Source organism: Ctenopharyngodon idella, chromosome 20 (assembly GCF_019924925.1).
Source record: "Ctenopharyngodon idella isolate HZGC_01 chromosome 20, HZGC01, whole genome shotgun sequence".
Classification (NCBI taxonomy): domain Eukaryota; kingdom Metazoa; phylum Chordata; class Actinopteri; order Cypriniformes; family Xenocyprididae; genus Ctenopharyngodon; species Ctenopharyngodon idella.
The window spans coordinates 31,836,646-31,853,312 of NC_067239.1; the positions used below are offsets into that span (position 1 = coordinate 31,836,646).

The following is a 16,667-nucleotide window of genomic DNA, read 5'->3' on the forward strand; positions in this document are numbered from 1 at the left end:
GGTATTTTTCATAATGTTGGGAAGATCACTGAAGGTGTTATCATTAGGCTACTGAGCCAAGAGAATGAAAGCTTTTGAAAGCTTTGAAAGTGAAATCAATTATTATTTGTATAAGCATTTCTTTCTCACTGGAAATGGTGTTGTGTAAACAGCCCCATAGAAAGGCAGTAATAGTACTATTATACTATTCTGAATTCAGCTCAGTATGTGCTTTTATGTATGTTCAATAAGGGTGGAAAAACAAGGAAAACTGAATCTTAAGAACCAATGGAATCACCCAGTTGCAGAAACTCCCACTAATGCAAGTCTGGAGAATCATGACTGTTAATGAAGTGGGAGGGATTATCGTTAATTAGCCAAAATCTGTAGAGTACAAAAAGACCAAAGAGCAGCATCTCAACAGTGTGACTTGCTTTTGAACAATGGCAGGAAGTTGGTGTTTTGTTCAGTTTCTGGCACTTTGTGTGTGGTTTTGTGCTTTCTGTCATGCTGTTCCACAGTGGAGTAATCTGCCCCAGAATCCTCAAGCTCTGATGTTCCAGCAAACTGACCAGCGGTTTCAACAGCCAGCTCAACAACAAGCTAGTCCACAGTTTCCTCAACTTCAACAAGCTAGTCCACAGTTTCCTCAACTTCAACAAGCTAGTCCACAGTTTTCTCAGCAGTTTCAGCCTAAGCAGCCAGTGGCGCAGGCAGAGCCCCTTGACAAATGTGCTGTAGCTGATTATGAGTTGATCCAATGTGGACCACCTGGTATCAGTGGTGCTGAGTGTGAAGCTATCAACTGCTGCTTTAACGGACAGCAGTGTTACTATGGGAAGGCGGGTAAGAGTGAGTCAATGTAAAGGTGTTCATGTTAAACTGATCTTCAGCATTAACCTGCTCTTGTTTCTTGTTCCAGTGACTGTCCAGTGTATAAGAGATGGTCAGTTTGTGGTAGTGGTGGCTAGAGATGTTACTCTGCCTCGATTGAGCCTGGATTCAGTCAGTCTCTTGGGTGGAAATGATCCACCTTGTAGTCCTGTGGGATCCACACCTTCCTTTGCTATATACCAGTTCCCTGTCACTGCATGTGGCACGAGCATGATGGTGAGTAGCTGCTTGTGGTTTTGTTCTGCATGGCTTGAAATGGACTGGATGCCAATAGTGTTACTGTTTGCAGGAGGACAGTGGATATGTGGTGTATGAAAACAGGATGACCTCCTCGTATGAAGTGGGGATTGGACCACTTGGTTCCATTACAAGGGATAGTCATTTTGAGTAAGCGATGTGTGCTTAAGCATATTTCTTAATCCATGACAAATGCTACAAGCTCACTGTCTGTTGTCCAGGCTTCTCTTCCAGTGTAGGTACTCTGCTACTTCTGTGGAAGCTCTGGTTGTGGAGGTCAACACCGTTCCTCCACCTCCACCAGTAGCTGCTCCTGGACCCCTCAGGGTGGGGCTTAGACTGGCGAATGGTCAATGTGTCACCAAAGGCTGTGCAGAAGGTGAGTGTCTGTTCCAAGTATGCCTAAATCCTTTCTGAAACTCCAGGTTGCAGCAGTTTCTGGTTAAACACCAGTATTGTTCCTCAGGGGACGAGGCGTACACGTCCTACTACAGTGATGCTGATTATCCGATCACAAAAGTCCTGCGGGAGCCTGTGTATGTTGAGGTGCGCATTTTGGAGAGGACCGACCCCAACATTGTCCTGATGCTGGGACGTTGCTGGGCGACATCAACCCCCAGTCCACTCAGTCTACCCCAGTGGGACCTTCTGGTTGATGGGTGAGTAAGGCCAGTCTTTATCCATCTAGTGTGCTGTAAGGCATTTCTGACTGCCTCTTTGCGCCTCAGATGCCCTTACCAGGATGACCGTTACCTGACCACATTGGTTCCGGTGGCTGGATCATCTGGTCTTCAGTTCCCAACCCACTACAAGCGCTTTGTTGTGAAGATGTTCACATTTGTGGATCCAGCATCACTGGCTCCTCTGCAGGAAACTGTATGCTCTGCAGCCTGAACCCTAAATATTAGTACTTTTATAGTGAATTCTATGGCTTAACCATCTTCCCCCTCTGTTAGATCTTCATCCACTGTAGTACAGCGGTGTGCCATCCCTCTTCTGGATCCTGTGAGCAAAGCTGCGCTAGGAAAAGTGAGTGCTTGCTTTGAATTGACTTCAGGAACAGTAAGAATTGTCTCTAAATGTCCCTCATGCTTCTACCATTTCTCTTACAGGAAGAGACACGCACCTCAAGACCATCTCTAGTGGGCAAACTGTGGTTTCTAGTGGAGAAGTTAACCTGGTTGAGTCAACTTAGTGGTTTTAATAAATTGCATGAAACCTTAATAGTGTCTATGGTATTGTTTACTGACTGGAGTAGGATCTTTCATGACACTTCTCAGTTTGGGTTTTTTTTATTTATTTTTTTTATTAAATATAGTGTCACACTAAACCAGAGTTCCAGTTTTGGTTCAGTACTGTTGTGCACTCTAACTAAACAATCCAAGCTTCTGCCCAAGCTGTTTTAATTCAACGATGCCAAACTCCAGTTGTTAACCTGGGCCCCCCATTCTTTGTTCCACATGGTATCAACTTAAGGGTTATTTAACTTTTGTCTGTTTGGGTCTTTACATGTGTCTCCAGACTAACATGACTGCATGTACTGATACTCAAGCATGTCCCTCTAAGGTCTTTTTTTTTTTTTTTTTTTCTCCCCCCAGGTCAGTACAAGCAAGTACAGCATGTGTGTAATAATTAGTATAAATCTACATTAATTGTCCTTTTAACCTAATGTGACACCAGAATTTTTTTTCAGGCTAGTCCCAGTAATGTTAAAGTAGACTGGTGTTTTAATCCCTTAACTGATGGATCACAGCTGGGTTGCTATCTGAGGCCCTGTTTACACCTGGTATTAAGATGATTTGGTCAATCAGGTCACAAGTGGATGATGCTAAATACAAGCATAAACTGGGTGTAAGGGTACGTTTGCGTGACAAAAGAATTTTTTTTTTTTTTTTTTTTTTGGTATGGATAATGTAAAAATGATCCCTGTTCACATGGATCTGTGACAATGATTAAACCCTGTACGCATGCCAGGTCAGTAGTTGGTGACTACACTTTAATATCATTTTCAAAAACTTGCACTTTGAAACCAATTTTCAGGCCTCTAAAATGCTGTTGTCCTGTAAATGAATGGCCAAAACGCATGTGTTCCATTTTTAGTTGAGAAGATGTCGTGTAAACAGCCCCTAAAATGTTTTGAGCTTGACCACTTCCAGAAGTAGTCAAACTCATTTGACTGGATTACGTTCATAGTGGAAACGCTCTTGTCAAATGTGTTTGAACAGCCACAGAAGACCGCCTACTGACCAAGTGTGTAAACATTATGGCAAGTGCACTAGCCAGACAGGATTTCAAATTTGAGGTATGTTATCGCCTCAATTGCAGGGATAGCCTGCACCCTGCTGCATAAAATATTGGGCTATACTGAAGGATTTTGATCTTAGTGTGTGCAGGATGCAGGAAAAGTCTTTATTATATATATTACTGTATTTTATAATGCAAAATTTAAGAATAGAGCAGCTATGGCTGAGGCAGGCTTACAATATACAGGTGCTGGTCATATAATTAGAATATCGTGAAAGTTCATTTTTTTTTTATTGTAAATTATTTAAAAAAAATGAAACTTTCATATATTATAGATTCCCTGCATGTAAAGTAAAACATTTCAAAAGGTTTTTTTTTTTTAATTTGTTGATTAGAGCGTACAGCTAATGAAAGTCCAAAATCCAGTATCTCAAAATATTAGAATATTTACATTTGAGTTTCATTAAATGACCATCCCTACAGTATAAAATCCGGGTATCTTTTGTTCTTTGAAACCACACTAATGCGGAAGACTGCTGACTTGGCAATGGTCCAGGAGACAATCATTGACACCCTCCACAAAGAGAGTAAGTCACAGAAGGTCATTACTGAATGGGGTGGCTGTTTACAGAGTGATGTATCAAAGCATATTAAATGCAAAGTTGACTGGAAGGAAGAAATTGGGTAGGCAAAGGTGCACAAGCAACAGGGATGACCGCAAGCTTGAGAATACTGTCAAGTAAAGCCGATTCAAACACTTGGGAGAGCTTCACAATGAGTAGAATGAAGCCGGAGTCAGCGCATCAAGAGTCACCACACTCAGACATCTTCAGGAAAAGGACTACCAAGCCACTTCTGAACCAGAGACAACGTCAGAAGCATCTTACCTGGGCTAAGGAGAAAAAGAACTGGACAGTGAACAGTGGTCGAAAGTCCTCTTTTCAGATAAAAGTACATTTTGCATTTCATGTTGAAATCATGGTCCCAGAGTCTGAAGGAAGACTGGAGAGGCACAGAATCCAAGCTGCTTGAAGTCTAGTGTGAAGTTTCTGAAGTCAATAATGATTTGGGGGGGCCGTGACGTCTGCTGGTGTTGGTCCATTGTGTTTTATCAAGTGCAAAGTCAATGCAGCCATCTTCCAGGAGATTTTGGAGCACTTTATGCTTCCATCTGCTGACAAGCTTTATGGAGATGCTGATTTCCTTTTCCAGCAGGACTTTAGCACCTGCCCACAGTGCAAAAACTACTTCCAAGTGGTTTGCTGACCATGATATTACTGTGCTTTATTGGCCAGCCAATATGCCTGACCTGAATCTATGGGATATTTTCAAGAGAAAGATGAGAAACAGTCGATACAACAATATACAGATGATCTGAAGGCTCAATAGTGCCTCAGCAGTGCCACAGGCTGATCACTTCCATGCCACACTTCACTGATGCAGTAATTTGTGCTAGGAGCAAGTCATTTGCTGTAATATGTCCTGCCGATCAAGTATTGAGTGCACAAAAGAACATACTTTAAAGAACTTGAACTTTTCTGTTTTGCAAATCCATTTTTTGATTGATCTTAGGAAATATTCTAATATTTTGAAATACTGGATTTTGGACTTTCATGAGCTGTACGCTCTAATCAAAATTTAAAAAAAAAACTTTTGAAATGTTTTACTTTACATGTAGGGAATCTAGAATATATGAAAGTTTCATTTTTAAAAATAATTTATAATAAAAAAATGAACTTTTTGATGATATTCTAATTATATGACCAGTACCTGTAATTATAACATTATCCCATTTGTTAAACTTTTAATCAGTCTGAATTTACAGGCCCATTGCCATGAGAACTCCAAGATGTGTTTCAAAGAAAAAACAATTCAGAATTGCCAAAACATCAACTATTATATTCAGTTAACGAAGGATAAACAAAGGTATACTATTCTGAATTCAGCTCAGTATGTGCTTTTATGTATGTTCAATAAGGGTGGAAAAACAAGGAAATTTTAATTGTAAGAACCAATGGAATCACCCAGTTGCAGAAACTCCCACTAATGCAAGTCTGGAGAATCATGACTGTAATGAAGTGGGAGGGATTATCAGTAATTAGCCAAATCTGTAGAGTACAAAAGGACCAAAGAGCAGCATCTCAACAGTGTAACTAGCTGTTAAACAATGGCAAGAAATTGGTGTGTTGTTCAGTTTCTGGCACTTTGTGTGTGGTTTTGTGCTTTCTGTCATGCTGTTCCACAGTGGAGTAATCTGCCCCAGAATCCTCAAGCTCTGATGTTCCAGCAAACTGACCAGCGGTTTCAACAGCCAGCTCAACAACAAGCTAGTCCACAGTTTCCTCAACTTCAACAAGCTAGTCCACAGTTTTCTCAGCAGTTTCAGCCTAAGCAGCCAGTGGCGCAGGCAGAGCCCCTTGACAAATGTGCTGTAGCTGATTATGAGCTGATCCAATGTGGACCACCTGGTATCAGTGGTGCTGAGTGTGAAGCTATCAACTGCTGCTTTAACGGACAGCAGTGTTACTATGGGAAGGCGGGTAAGAGTGAGTCAATGTAAAGGTGTTCATGTTAAACTGATCTTCAGCATTAACCTGCTCTTGTTCCTTGTTCCAGTGACTGTCCAGTGTATAAGAGATGGTCAGTTTGTGGTAGTGGTGGCTAGAGATGTTACTCTGCCTCGATTGAGCCTGGATTCAGTCAGTCTCTTGGGTGGAAATGATCCACCTTGTAGTCCTGTGGGATCCACACCTTCCTTTGCTATATACCAGTTCCCTGTCACTGCATGTGGCACGAGCATGATGGTGAGTAGCTGCTTGTGGTTTTGTTCTGCATGGCTTGAAATGGACTGGATGCCAATAGTGTTACTGTTTGCAGGAGGACAGTGGATATGTGGTGTATGAAAACAGGATGACCTCCTCGTATGAAGTGGGGATCGGACCACTTGGTTCCATCACAAGAGACAGCCATTTTGAGTAGGTGACCTATACTCTTGCTTTTCCTTAGTCTCTGAGAAACTTTACAAGCCCACTGTCTGTTGTCCAGGCTTCTCTTCCAGTGTAGGTACTCTGCTACTTCTGTGGAAGCTCTGGTTGTGGAGGTCAACACTGTTCCTCCACCTCCACCAGTAGCTGCACCTGGACCCCTCAGGGTGGAGCTTAGACTGGCGAATGGTCAATGTGTCACCAAAGGCTGTGCAGAAGGTGAGTGTCCCAAGTGTGCCTAAATCCTTTCTGAAACTCCAGGTTGCAGCAGTTTCTGGTTAAACACCAGTATTGTTCCTCAGGGGACGAGGCGTACACGTCCTACTACAGTGATGCTGATTATCCGATCACAAAAGTCCTGCGGGAGCCTGTGTATGTTGAGGTGCGCATTTTGGAGAGGACCGACCCCAACATTGTCCTGATGCTGGGACGTTGCTGGGCAACATCAACCCCCAGTCCACTCAGTCTACCCCAGTGGGACCTTCTGGTTGATGGGTGAGTAAGGGCAGTCTTTATCCATCTAGTGTGCCGTAAGGCATTTCTGACTGACACTGTCTTTCAGATGCCCTTACCAGGATGACCGTTACCTGACCACATTGGTTCCAGTGGCTGGATCATCTGGTCTTCAGTTCCCAACCCACTACAAGCGCTTTGTTGTGAAGATGTTCACATTTGTGGATCCAGCATCACTGGCTCCTCTGCAGGAAACTGTATGTTACGCAGCCTTACCTGAACCCTTAATATTAATCCTTTTTATAGTGAATTCTATTGCATTTATTTTATTAATTTTCCCCCTGTTAGATCTTCATCCACTGTAGTACAGCAGTGTGCCACCCCTCTTCTGGCTCCTGTGAGCAAAGCTGCGCTAGGAAAAGTGAGTCATTGCTGTAAACTGACTTCAGGAACTGTGAGAATTTAGTCTCTAAATGCCCCTCATGCTTCTACCATTTCTCTTACAGGAAGAGACACACACCTCAAGACCATCTCTAGTGGGCAAACTGTGGTTTCTAGTGGAGAAGTTAACCTGGTCATGTGAATTTAGTGGCTTTAATAAACTGCATGAAACACTATTAGTCTATTGTATTGATGTGTGGGTTTTTTTTTTTTTTTTTTTTTGACTGGAGTAGGATCTCTTGTGACTGGTTTAGTGTGACCCTATAAATCAAACTGAGAACAGAGTTCCATTTTTGCTTTAGCATGGTGTAATCTGATTGAGGTGCTTGACTTGAACCAAATAAGCCAAGCTTCTGCCCAAGCCATTTAATTTAACTATTTGCCAACCTCCAGTTGTTAACCTGGGTCCCCATTCTTCATGTACCACAGGGTGTCAAATTAAGGGTTATTAAACTTCTGTCTTTTGTTTTTTACATGTGACTTTGGACTAAAATAACTGTGCATTGACTCTCAAACATGCCCAAGTCCCTCTAAGGTCACTTGGCTTTTTTTTTTTTTTTTTTTTTTTTTTTTTTTTTTTGTAATGCCATTTTCAAGGGTTTTTCCCAGTCATGCAAGTACAACATATCTGGAATGAAATGTCTCAACCTGCATTAAGTTGTGACTGGATTTTTGTTCCATGCTAGTCTCACTAATGTTTAATAACAAGCACAATCTACTTTTCAAAAGAGCTGCTTTAATCCCTTAACTTTCCCACCTGGGTTGCTATCTGAGGCCATGTTTATACTTAAGATGCATTTTGGTCCATCGGCTCACAAGTGGAATATAGGTGTAAACGGGATCTAAAATGTTTTGAGCTCCACTTTTGACCATTTCCAGAGGTAGTCAAACTCATTTGACTGGTATTACTTTGATAGTGTAGACACATGGTTGAATGCATTTGAACAGCCACAAGACCGCCTACTGTCCTAGTGCATAGACATTATGAAAAGCGTGCTAGACTTAAGTTTGGTCAAATATGCGTGTGTTGGTGATCTGTGAATTATGTCAGTAGGTCAGTGATGTGTGAGCTTGTATCTGCCAATATTCACACAATGCTGTGTGAAGTGACATGAATCAGCAGCAGACTGAACCTCCTGTGCTGCCTGGAGGCTGTTTCCTTGTTGGTGGTTGGACGACCCCTCCTTGGAAACTGCGCTGGAACTATCGGCTGATCCAGCTCCCCATGAGCTGGTTTAAGTCGATCGACAGTAACTCGTTTTGGGTGCCCTCCTATGTTGACCAGGAAAGTTTTGGCTCCAGCTTCCAGCACCCTAAACGGGCCATCGTACGGGGGCCACAGAGAATTCCGATGAGCATCATGACGAATGAATACGAACTTAGCTGCAGAGAGGTCTTTAGGCATCCAAGACACTGCCAGTCCATGATGAGAGATAGGAACAGGTTTGAAAGCATTGATCCTGGTTAAGAGGGCAGAGCATTTAGAAGATAGACTCCAGGGCTTTGTGCTGTCTAGAATGAATCTCTCAGGACACGCAGAGTCTGACCGTATACTAACTGTACCGAAGAAGTTTGCAGCTTTTCCTTGGCAGCTGTCTGCAGGCCTAGCAAGACCCAGAGTAGCCGCTTGATCCATCTGTCATCCTTCAGACTGGCCCTCAGTGCAATTTTGAAGAGTGATGAAAGCGTTCACAGAGGCCTGTGGATGGAATGCTGTAGTATGGTGAAGCTGCACTCACAGAATTCGAACCACCTCCGTCCACAAATCAGAAGTAAATTGGGGGCCACGGTCTGAAGATATGTCCGATGGTGTGCCGAAATGTGCAACCCAAGTGTCAATGAAGGCCCATGCTACATCCGCTGTTGTCGTTGAGGTCAATGGTACTCCCTCCAGCCACCTGGTGGTTTGATCCACCATAGTCAGAGGGTGAGTAAACCCCCGGGAGGGCGGCAGTGGACCCACCAGGTCGACGTTAACATGGTCAAAACGTCGCTCTGGTACCTCGAAAGTTTTCAGTGGTGCCTTGACGTGTCTTTGCACTTTAGCCTGCTGACATGCTACACAAGCTGAAACCCAGGTTCGAACATTCTTCTTCTATCCATGCCAAACAAACTTTGAAGAGACCAGTTTCTGCGAAGATTTCCGCCCAGGGTGTGACAAACCTTGGCATTGTCGAAAACAGCTCACCTCCACTGCACAGGTACCACTGGACGAGGGTGGCCTCTGGAGACATCACCCATCAGCGTAACTCCTGCCTCTTTAAGGCGGACATCTGCTATTTTCAAACTTGAGACAGCCGTTCTGTATGCCTGTACCTCGGGATCAGAATGCTGGTCAGCTGCTAAATGAACAAAGTCCATACCCAAGTGCACTGCTTGCACTGTGGCCCTGGAAAGGCAATCTACCACTACGTTGCTTTTTCCTTCAATGTGCTTGATTTTCGAGGATCTTGATCTTACAGTGTGCGCAGGATATTAGATCAGCTATGGCTGAGACAGGCTTACAATATTATTGTAACATTATCCCATGTGTTAAACTCTTGAGTCAGTATGAATTTACAGGCTGTTACCATGAGAACTCCAAGATGTGTTTCAAAGAAAAAACAATCCAGAATTGTCAAAATGTCAGCTGTTGTATACAACTAATGAAGGATAAAACAACGGCTGGATTTAGAAAGGCAGTAATAGTACTAGAATACTATTTTTAATTCAGCTCAGTATGTGCTTTTATGTATGTTCAATAAGGGTGGAAAAATAAGGAAAACTGAATCTTAAGAACCAATGGAATCACCCAGTTGCAGAAACTCCCACTCATGCAAGTCTGGAGAATCATGACTGTAATGAAGTGGGAGGGATTATCGTTAATTAGCCAAAATCTGTAGAGTACAAAAAGACCAAAGAGCAGCATCTCAACAGTGTGACTTGCTTTTGAATAATGGAAGGAAGTTGGTGTGTTGTTCAGTTTCTGGCACTTTGTGTGTGGTTTTGTGCTTTCTGTCATGCTGTTCCACAGTGGAGTAATCTGCCCCAGAATCCTCAAGCTCTGATGTTCCAGCAAACTGACCAGCGGTTTCAACAGCCAGCTCAACAACAAGCTAGTCCACAGTTTCCTCAACTTCAACAAGCTAGTCAACAGTTTCCTCAACTTCAACAAGCTAGTCCACCGTTTCCTCAGCAGTTTCAGCCTAAGCAGCCAGTGGCGCAGGCAGAGCCCCTTGACAAATGTGCTGTAGCTGATTATGAGCTGATCCAATGTGGACCACCTGGTATCAGTGGTGCTGAGTGTGAAGCTATCAACTGCTGCTTTAACGGACAGCAGTGTTACTATGGGAAGGCGGGTAAGAGTGAGTCAATGTAAAGGTGTTCATGTTAAACTGATCTTCAGCATTAACCTGCTCTTGTTCCTTGTTCCAGTGACTGTCCAGTGTATAAGAGATGGTCAGTTTGTGGTAGTGGTGGCTAGAGATGTTACTCTGCCTCGATTGAGCCTGGATTCAGTTCGTCTCTTGGGTGGGAATGATCCACCTTGCAGTCCTGTGGGATCCACACCTTCCTTTGCTATATACCAGTTCCCTGTTACTGCATGTGGCACGAGCATGATGGTGAGTAGCTGCTTGTGGTTTTGTTCTGCATGGCTTAGGATGGACTGGATGCCAATAGTGTTACTGTTTGCAGGAGGACAGTGGATATGTGGTGTATGAAAACAGGATGACCTCCTCGTATGAAGTGGGGATCGGACCACTTGGTTCCATTACAAGGGATAGTCATTTTGAGTAAGTAGTGTGCTTGAGCATATTTCTTAATGCATGACAAATGCTACAAGCTCACTGTTTGTTGTCCAGGCTTCTCTTCCAGTGTAGGTACTCTGCTACTTCTGTGGAAGCTCTGGTTGTGGAGGTCAACACCGTTCCTCCACCTCCACCAGTAGCTGCTCCTGGACCCCTCAGGGTGGAGCTTAGACTGGCGAATGGTCAATGTGTCACCAAAGGCTGTGCAGAAGGTGAGTGTCCCAAGTGTGCCTAAATCCTTTCTGAAACTCCAGGTTGCAGCAGTTTCTGGTTAAACACCAGTATTGTTCCTCAGGGGACGAGGCGTACACGTCCTACTACAGTGATGCTGATTATCCGATCACAAAAGTCCTGCGGGAGCCAGTGTATGTTGAGGTGCGCATTTTGGAGAGGACCGACCCCAACGTTGTCCTGATGCTGGGACGTTGCTGGGCGACATCAACCCCCAGTCCACTCAGTCTACCCCAGTGGGACCTTCTGGTTGATGGGTGAGTAAGGGCAGTCTTTATCCATCTAGTGTGCCGTAAGGCATTTCTGACGCACACTGCCTTTCAGATGCCCTTACCAGGATGACCGTTACCTGACCACATTGGTTCCGGTGGCTGGATCATCTGGTCTTCAGTTCCCAACCCACTACAAGCGCTTTGTTGTGAAGATGTTCACATTTGTGGATCCAGCATCACTGGCTCCTCTGCAGGAAACCGTATGCTCCAGCCTTATCTGAACCCTTAATATTAGGTTTTTTTTTTTTTTTTTGTTTTGACTTCTATGGCTTAACCCTTTCTCCACTCTTTTAGATCTTCATCCACTGTAGTACAGTGGTGTGCCATCCTCCTGGCGCCTGTGAGCAAAGCTGTGCTAGAAAAAGTGAGTCCTTGCTGTAAACTGACTTCAGAAACCATAAGATAGTATTTAGTATCGAAGTGCCCCTCATGCTTCTACCGTTTCTTTTACAGGAAGAGACGCTGACTTCAAGACCATCTCTAGTGGACAAACTGTGGTTTCTAGTGGAGAAGTTAACCTGGTCTTGTGAATTTAGTGGTTTTAATAAAGTGCATGAAACTCCATATTGGTGTCTATGGTATTGGTTTCTGACTGGAGTAGGTTCTTTCATGAGTGTTCTTGGTTTGATTTTTATATGGTTGCACTACTAAACCAGAGGTTTTTTTTTTTTTTTTTTTTGCTTTAGCAAGGTTGCGCATTCTGACTCAGGTGCTAGACTCAAACAAACTCCTGGTGTGTAAGCCACAAATTTCATTTATGAAGGGAATGTGTCCAGATAAACTCAAAACACTTGCAGTCTGTATAACTCATAAATGCATCTTCATTCTTGAGTCTCTCCAACAGTGTTTAGCTTTAGCCATGTTAGCAAACATTCACAAAATGCATGCCATACCTCTGTGATCTGATATGCTGCATCACAAACAGTTTAATGATCTAGTTTGAGTTATATTTGCTGTGTGAACTTCCTGTGTTATTTATCCCTTAGTGTATTGGAATCATGAGTTTGGGGACAGGGAGCAAGAGTTCATTTGCATTTAAAGGTACACACACCAAATCAGCACACTTTCTCCCACCCAAATACAGGCAGTTAAAACATAGTATAATCCATGGGGTATTTTGAGCTGAAACTTCAGACACATTCTGGGGACACCTGAGACTTATTACATCTTGTAAATAAGATCACCTTTAACTATATCAAATCAATATTTGGTGTGACCACCCATTGCGATTAAAACAGCTTTTGTCCTAGGTACACTTGCGCAGTTTTTCAGGCAGTTTTGCATCTTGGAGACTTTGCCGCAGTTCTTGATTTAGTCTCTTTCTTTTCTTTTTTTTTTTTTTTTTTTTTTTTTTTTTTTTTTTTCATGTAATCCCAGACGGACTCAATGATGGTGAGATCAGATCATACCGACTGTTGCATACAAAAATCTCACTGGATTATTATAATTAATGGCAAAATGAGTGATTGGAAATGTAAACTGAGATTTCCTATTGACACACTACAGCAAACTTTAAAACTTTTTTTTTTTTTTTTTTTGTGTGTGAAAAATGAAATACTAATGTGCCTAAGACTAATATATATATATATATATATATATATATATAATTTCTCAGATTTTTGAACTGGCATCTTAAACTTTGCCTTTGTTTTGATAATCAATGTTTTCAGTCTTATTTTCTGTTGGCACTGCAGAACTTCCAGCTTGTGATGCACCATTTCCTGTGATTATGACTGTTTTGTAAGTACATTTATGCATTAATTTGACATTTAAACGATTGTGTAAATGCACATAAATGTACAAATATTTCTATTTCTGTCCCCAAATTCCACTTATAAATGGACGACCCCATAATTCAATATCCTGTCTCAATAAACCTTATGGTCAGAACCTTAAACATTAGTTTTTATTAATTCAAGCAAACTGTTACAGTAAACAGTTACATACGTTACACGGTATACAGTATTTTAAATCATGTTTAATCTTTGTTTCTGAATCTTTTTTTCCATTTGGAACATAGAAACAGCGAATGCTGGAGAAATGCAGGCAAAAGTAGTAACAGCACAATACATTCAACTCATCAACATTTATACAAACCATAAGGCCTAAGAAAGAGGAACAAACGTTCAGTCTGAACACCGACAGACGATGAACTGTAACCGTTTCATTTCATCTCTTGCACATAAAGATTACAAAGTCTGTTTTGTAGTGTCACCAGGTCTGTTCTCATGTTTTGGCAAATAATTATTATTGTTTTTTTTCGTTTAAAAACTGAGAAATGCAATAAATTACAATTTATAGACCCCAGAAAAAGGCCACACAGGTTTGTTTTTTACCTTTTTGGGAAGGTGTCAGTATTTTGATGGATGAATCTCATGAATGTTCAGGTCATATTTAACCCCCAAAAGACATTTCTAAAAAGAAAATTAAGGCCTTTTTGGGAACACACACACATATATATATAATGTACTTTTAATATAATTTTTTTAGATATATTTTTTTGAACATTTTTCTTGACATTTAAATATTTGTTTTGCCCAAATTATCATGACTGTAATTGCAAAACAAAAGATTGAATTGTCATGAAAATAATATCACAATGCAAAAACCAAAAAAAGGTTTCATTTTCCTAATGCAAAATTTAATTTCTTATTTTATTTCTTGATTGTGATTGGTCGTGGGGTGAAATATGACCTGAACAAGAGATTTTATTCCTTCTTGACACCTTAATAAAATCATTCCTTCATTTTTTTTTCTTTAACTTTGTCCATCACAACCGCACAATGACATCAAACATCACATCTCTGAAATGGAAGAACGGTTTTGATGATATATAAAGTATAATAAGCATCCGTCACATTCTGATATGAAACCTTGGATCCGTGAGACGTTCCTGTCGTGACCAGAAGAGGTCGCTGCCGTCCGTCTCACGCTGAACAATAACCACAAAAGAACCAGTTTTGTTGTTCATACTGAGAATTAAAGACAGACAGATTCGAATGAAAGAAGTATGACAGATAAAAAAACCCTCCAACATTGTTATTTTTGTTCATCAATTGCACAACAAGTGGAACATGTGGATAAAAAACATTAAAGCAAAGCATTCTGGGAACATCAAACACAGCCGTCTGCAGTCCTGATGTTTCCTGAATTGAACTACGACTGATCGGAGTGTTTATGGGAAACTCTTATTAGGAGAGGAAGGTTAACTGAGATTTCATGTGCCGTTTTTATGCCTCCTTCCTGAAGTCTGTGTTTCTCTCTCATTCCATCCAGTCGACCTCATCAAACTCGGAGTCGTCCTCGGAGTCGCTGTACTCCACAGCGATGCGGCGGGACAGGATGGTGGCCACGTCGTTCCCCACGCGCTCGTGTTTGGCCTCTTGTTCCCGCTGCTCCTCCACCTTCCTCAGCTGGATCCCTGAGAGACACAAAACTCCTCATATAAGATCTGCTTTTTCTCTCACAATCTGAGTTTCAGCACTGCTACTTGTTAATGACTGATGCATCTAGTTTTTTTTTTTTATTATTAATAATAAATTATGCTAATTTATTATATTCATTTATTTATTAAATTTTTTTTAATTATATTTTTAATTATATTATATATATTATATTATTGCATTTATATTTTTATTAATTATACATTTAAATTAAGTTGCACTTATTGCATCCATAGTTTTTATTAATTATATATTAATTTACTAATTTCATTTATTTATTATATTTATAATTTTATTAATTATATTTTAATGACATTAATTTATTAATTGCATTTATTTATTGCATTCATAACTTTTATTAATTATATTTTTAATTATATATTAATTTACTAATTTCATTTATTTATTGCATTTATAATTTGATTATATATATGTACATTTATTTATTAATTGTATTTATTGCATTCATATTTTCTATTAATTATATATTTTTAATTTATTAATTTCATTTATTCATTATTTTCATATTTTATTTATTATATATTGTAATTATATTAATGCATTACTTGCATTTATTTATTGCATTTATATTTTTATTAATTATATTTTTAATTATATACTAATTTACTAATTTCATTCATTTATTATCTATAATTGTATTATTATATTTTAATGACATTAATTTATTAAATGCATTTATTTATTGCATTTATATTTTTATTAATTATATATTTTAATTATATATTAATTTACTAATTTTAATATTATGTCTATCATTTTATTAATTATATTTTAACGATATTAATTTATTTATTGCATTAATATTTTTAACTAATATTTTTATTAATTTGATATTTTTTTAATTATTATATAAATATAATTTCTTAATTGCATTTTTTATTGCATTACTAATTTTTATAATATATTTTCAATTCTATTCATTTATTAATTTCATTTATTAGGTTTTTTGTTTTGTTTATTAACTATCATTGTTTGTCTAAATGCCACATAAAATACTAAAGTTTTCAGCTAAATTAATAGGCTTGGAGCTGTTCAATAATAATCAATTTCTGAATATGCAATTTAGTCTGATTGAAAACCATAACCATAACTCCTCCTACCTTTACGGATGGCCTCCAATAGAACGCTGCGGGCGTCGCTGATTGGCGGCAGGTTGGAGGGATACCGCTTGACCTCGTGACCCGAGTGAGTGGGCGGCGACGAAACCGCTCCTGATGGGAAGGAAGGCATGGAGGGCGGGCCTGAGGATGTGCAGGGGGAGGAGCTTCTGTTTCCTGGGAGGGGCAGAGGAGGAGGAGGGGGAGGCGGCGGCAAAACCGCTCCATCGCCGCCTGTGGGCAGAGCCTTGTCCTGCTGTCCGCGGGCGGGAGATGAGTGTAGGGGCGGAGCCACCGGAGGGGGGGCGGGGTGCAGGACGCCTGGGGCGATCTGGAGGGGGGCGGGGGGAGGGGGGATGGCCGGAGGCTGCTGGGAAGGTAAAGGAGGGATTGGAGGTGGGGCTGAACCTCGCATTCTTGAACCTGATTGGCTGGCTGGCAGAGGAGGAGGGGGAGGTGGTAAAGGGGGAGGGGCTGGGGGTGGGGCATTCGAGTTGAGGAAGATGGGCGTGCGAGCCGGAGACTGCGTGACGCTGTCGGAGAAACCTGAGCTGGAGCTGGAATACAGAAAGACGGAGATGTA

The 16,667-nt window shown here is 40.9% G+C and overlaps 4 protein-coding genes and 1 long non-coding RNA gene across 5 annotated transcripts in view; 3 read left to right on the forward strand and 2 right to left on the reverse strand.

The window, feature by feature from the left end:
- The first annotated feature begins 387 nt into the window (after positions 1-387).
- LOC127501942 (zona pellucida sperm-binding protein 4-like) lies at positions 388-2,334 on the forward strand. Its single transcript, XM_051874298.1, has 8 exons — positions 388-825; positions 902-1,089; positions 1,163-1,260; positions 1,332-1,489; positions 1,577-1,769; positions 1,839-1,986; positions 2,067-2,139; positions 2,223-2,334. The coding sequence occupies exons 1-8, from the start codon at positions 423-425 to the stop codon at positions 2,303-2,305; spliced, it is 1,344 nt and encodes a 447-aa protein (XP_051730258.1). The 5' UTR covers positions 388-422; the 3' UTR covers positions 2,306-2,334.
- Positions 2,335-5,486: 3,152 nt separating this feature from the next.
- LOC127501949 (zona pellucida sperm-binding protein 4-like) lies at positions 5,487-7,411 on the forward strand. The gene is made up of 8 exons (XM_051874308.1): positions 5,487-5,894; positions 5,971-6,158; positions 6,232-6,329; positions 6,400-6,557; positions 6,641-6,833; positions 6,901-7,048; positions 7,140-7,212; positions 7,298-7,411. The coding sequence occupies exons 1-8, from the start codon at positions 5,522-5,524 to the stop codon at positions 7,372-7,374; spliced, it is 1,308 nt and encodes a 435-aa protein (XP_051730268.1). The 5' UTR covers positions 5,487-5,521; the 3' UTR covers positions 7,375-7,411.
- On the reverse strand, positions 5,536-10,473 carry LOC127501976 (uncharacterized). Its single transcript, XR_007926742.1, has 2 exons — positions 10,325-10,473; positions 5,536-5,741 (listed from the first exon to the last, which is right to left on the reverse strand). It is a non-coding gene; the product is annotated as an uncharacterized LOC127501976 (long non-coding RNA).
- Positions 10,134-12,087, forward strand: LOC127501946 (zona pellucida sperm-binding protein 4-like). The gene is made up of 8 exons (XM_051874303.1): positions 10,134-10,570; positions 10,647-10,834; positions 10,908-11,005; positions 11,075-11,232; positions 11,316-11,508; positions 11,576-11,723; positions 11,818-11,887; positions 11,977-12,087. Exons 1-8 carry the CDS (start codon positions 10,168-10,170, stop codon positions 12,051-12,053), a joined length of 1,335 nt encoding a protein of 444 aa, XP_051730263.1. The 5' UTR covers positions 10,134-10,167; the 3' UTR covers positions 12,054-12,087.
- A 1,323-nt stretch (positions 12,088-13,410) lies between these two features.
- The window catches only part of wasf1 (WASP family member 1), a 59,084-nt gene continuing 55,827 nt past the window's right edge, over positions 13,411-16,667 (reverse strand). The window contains exons 9-10 of the mRNA XM_051874276.1: positions 16,088-16,641; positions 13,411-14,944 (exon numbers count right to left, since the gene is read on the reverse strand). Coding sequence (XP_051730236.1) covers positions 14,787-14,944; positions 16,088-16,641 — 712 coding nt within the window. The 3' untranslated portion in view covers positions 13,411-14,786. The remainder of the gene's footprint in view (positions 14,945-16,087; positions 16,642-16,667) is intronic.

Bases quoted from the DNA above. Each gene is read 5' to 3' on its own strand.
- LOC127501942 (XM_051874298.1), top strand. From the start codon at position 423: ATGGCAGGAAGTTGGTGTTTTGTTCAGTTTCTGGCACTTTGTGTGTGG. The intron at 1,261-1,331 runs GTAAGCGATGTG...TCTGTTGTCCAG, and splicing joins ACAAGGGATAGTCATTTTGA to GCTTCTCTTCCAGTGTAGGT. The intron at 1,490-1,576 runs GTGAGTGTCTGT...ATTGTTCCTCAG, and splicing joins CACCAAAGGCTGTGCAGAAG to GGGACGAGGCGTACACGTCC.
- LOC127501949 (XM_051874308.1), top strand. From the start codon at position 5,522: ATGGCAAGAAATTGGTGTGTTGTTCAGTTTCTGGCACTTTGTGTGTGG. The intron at 5,895-5,970 runs GTAAGAGTGAGT...TCCTTGTTCCAG, and splicing joins GTGTTACTATGGGAAGGCGG to TGACTGTCCAGTGTATAAGA. The intron at 7,213-7,297 runs GTGAGTCATTGC...TTTCTCTTACAG, and splicing joins GCAAAGCTGCGCTAGGAAAA to GAAGAGACACACACCTCAAG.
- LOC127501946 (XM_051874303.1), top strand. From the start codon at position 10,168: ATGGAAGGAAGTTGGTGTGTTGTTCAGTTTCTGGCACTTTGTGTGTGG. The intron at 11,006-11,074 runs GTAAGTAGTGTG...TTTGTTGTCCAG, and splicing joins ACAAGGGATAGTCATTTTGA to GCTTCTCTTCCAGTGTAGGT. The intron at 11,233-11,315 runs GTGAGTGTCCCA...ATTGTTCCTCAG, and splicing joins CACCAAAGGCTGTGCAGAAG to GGGACGAGGCGTACACGTCC.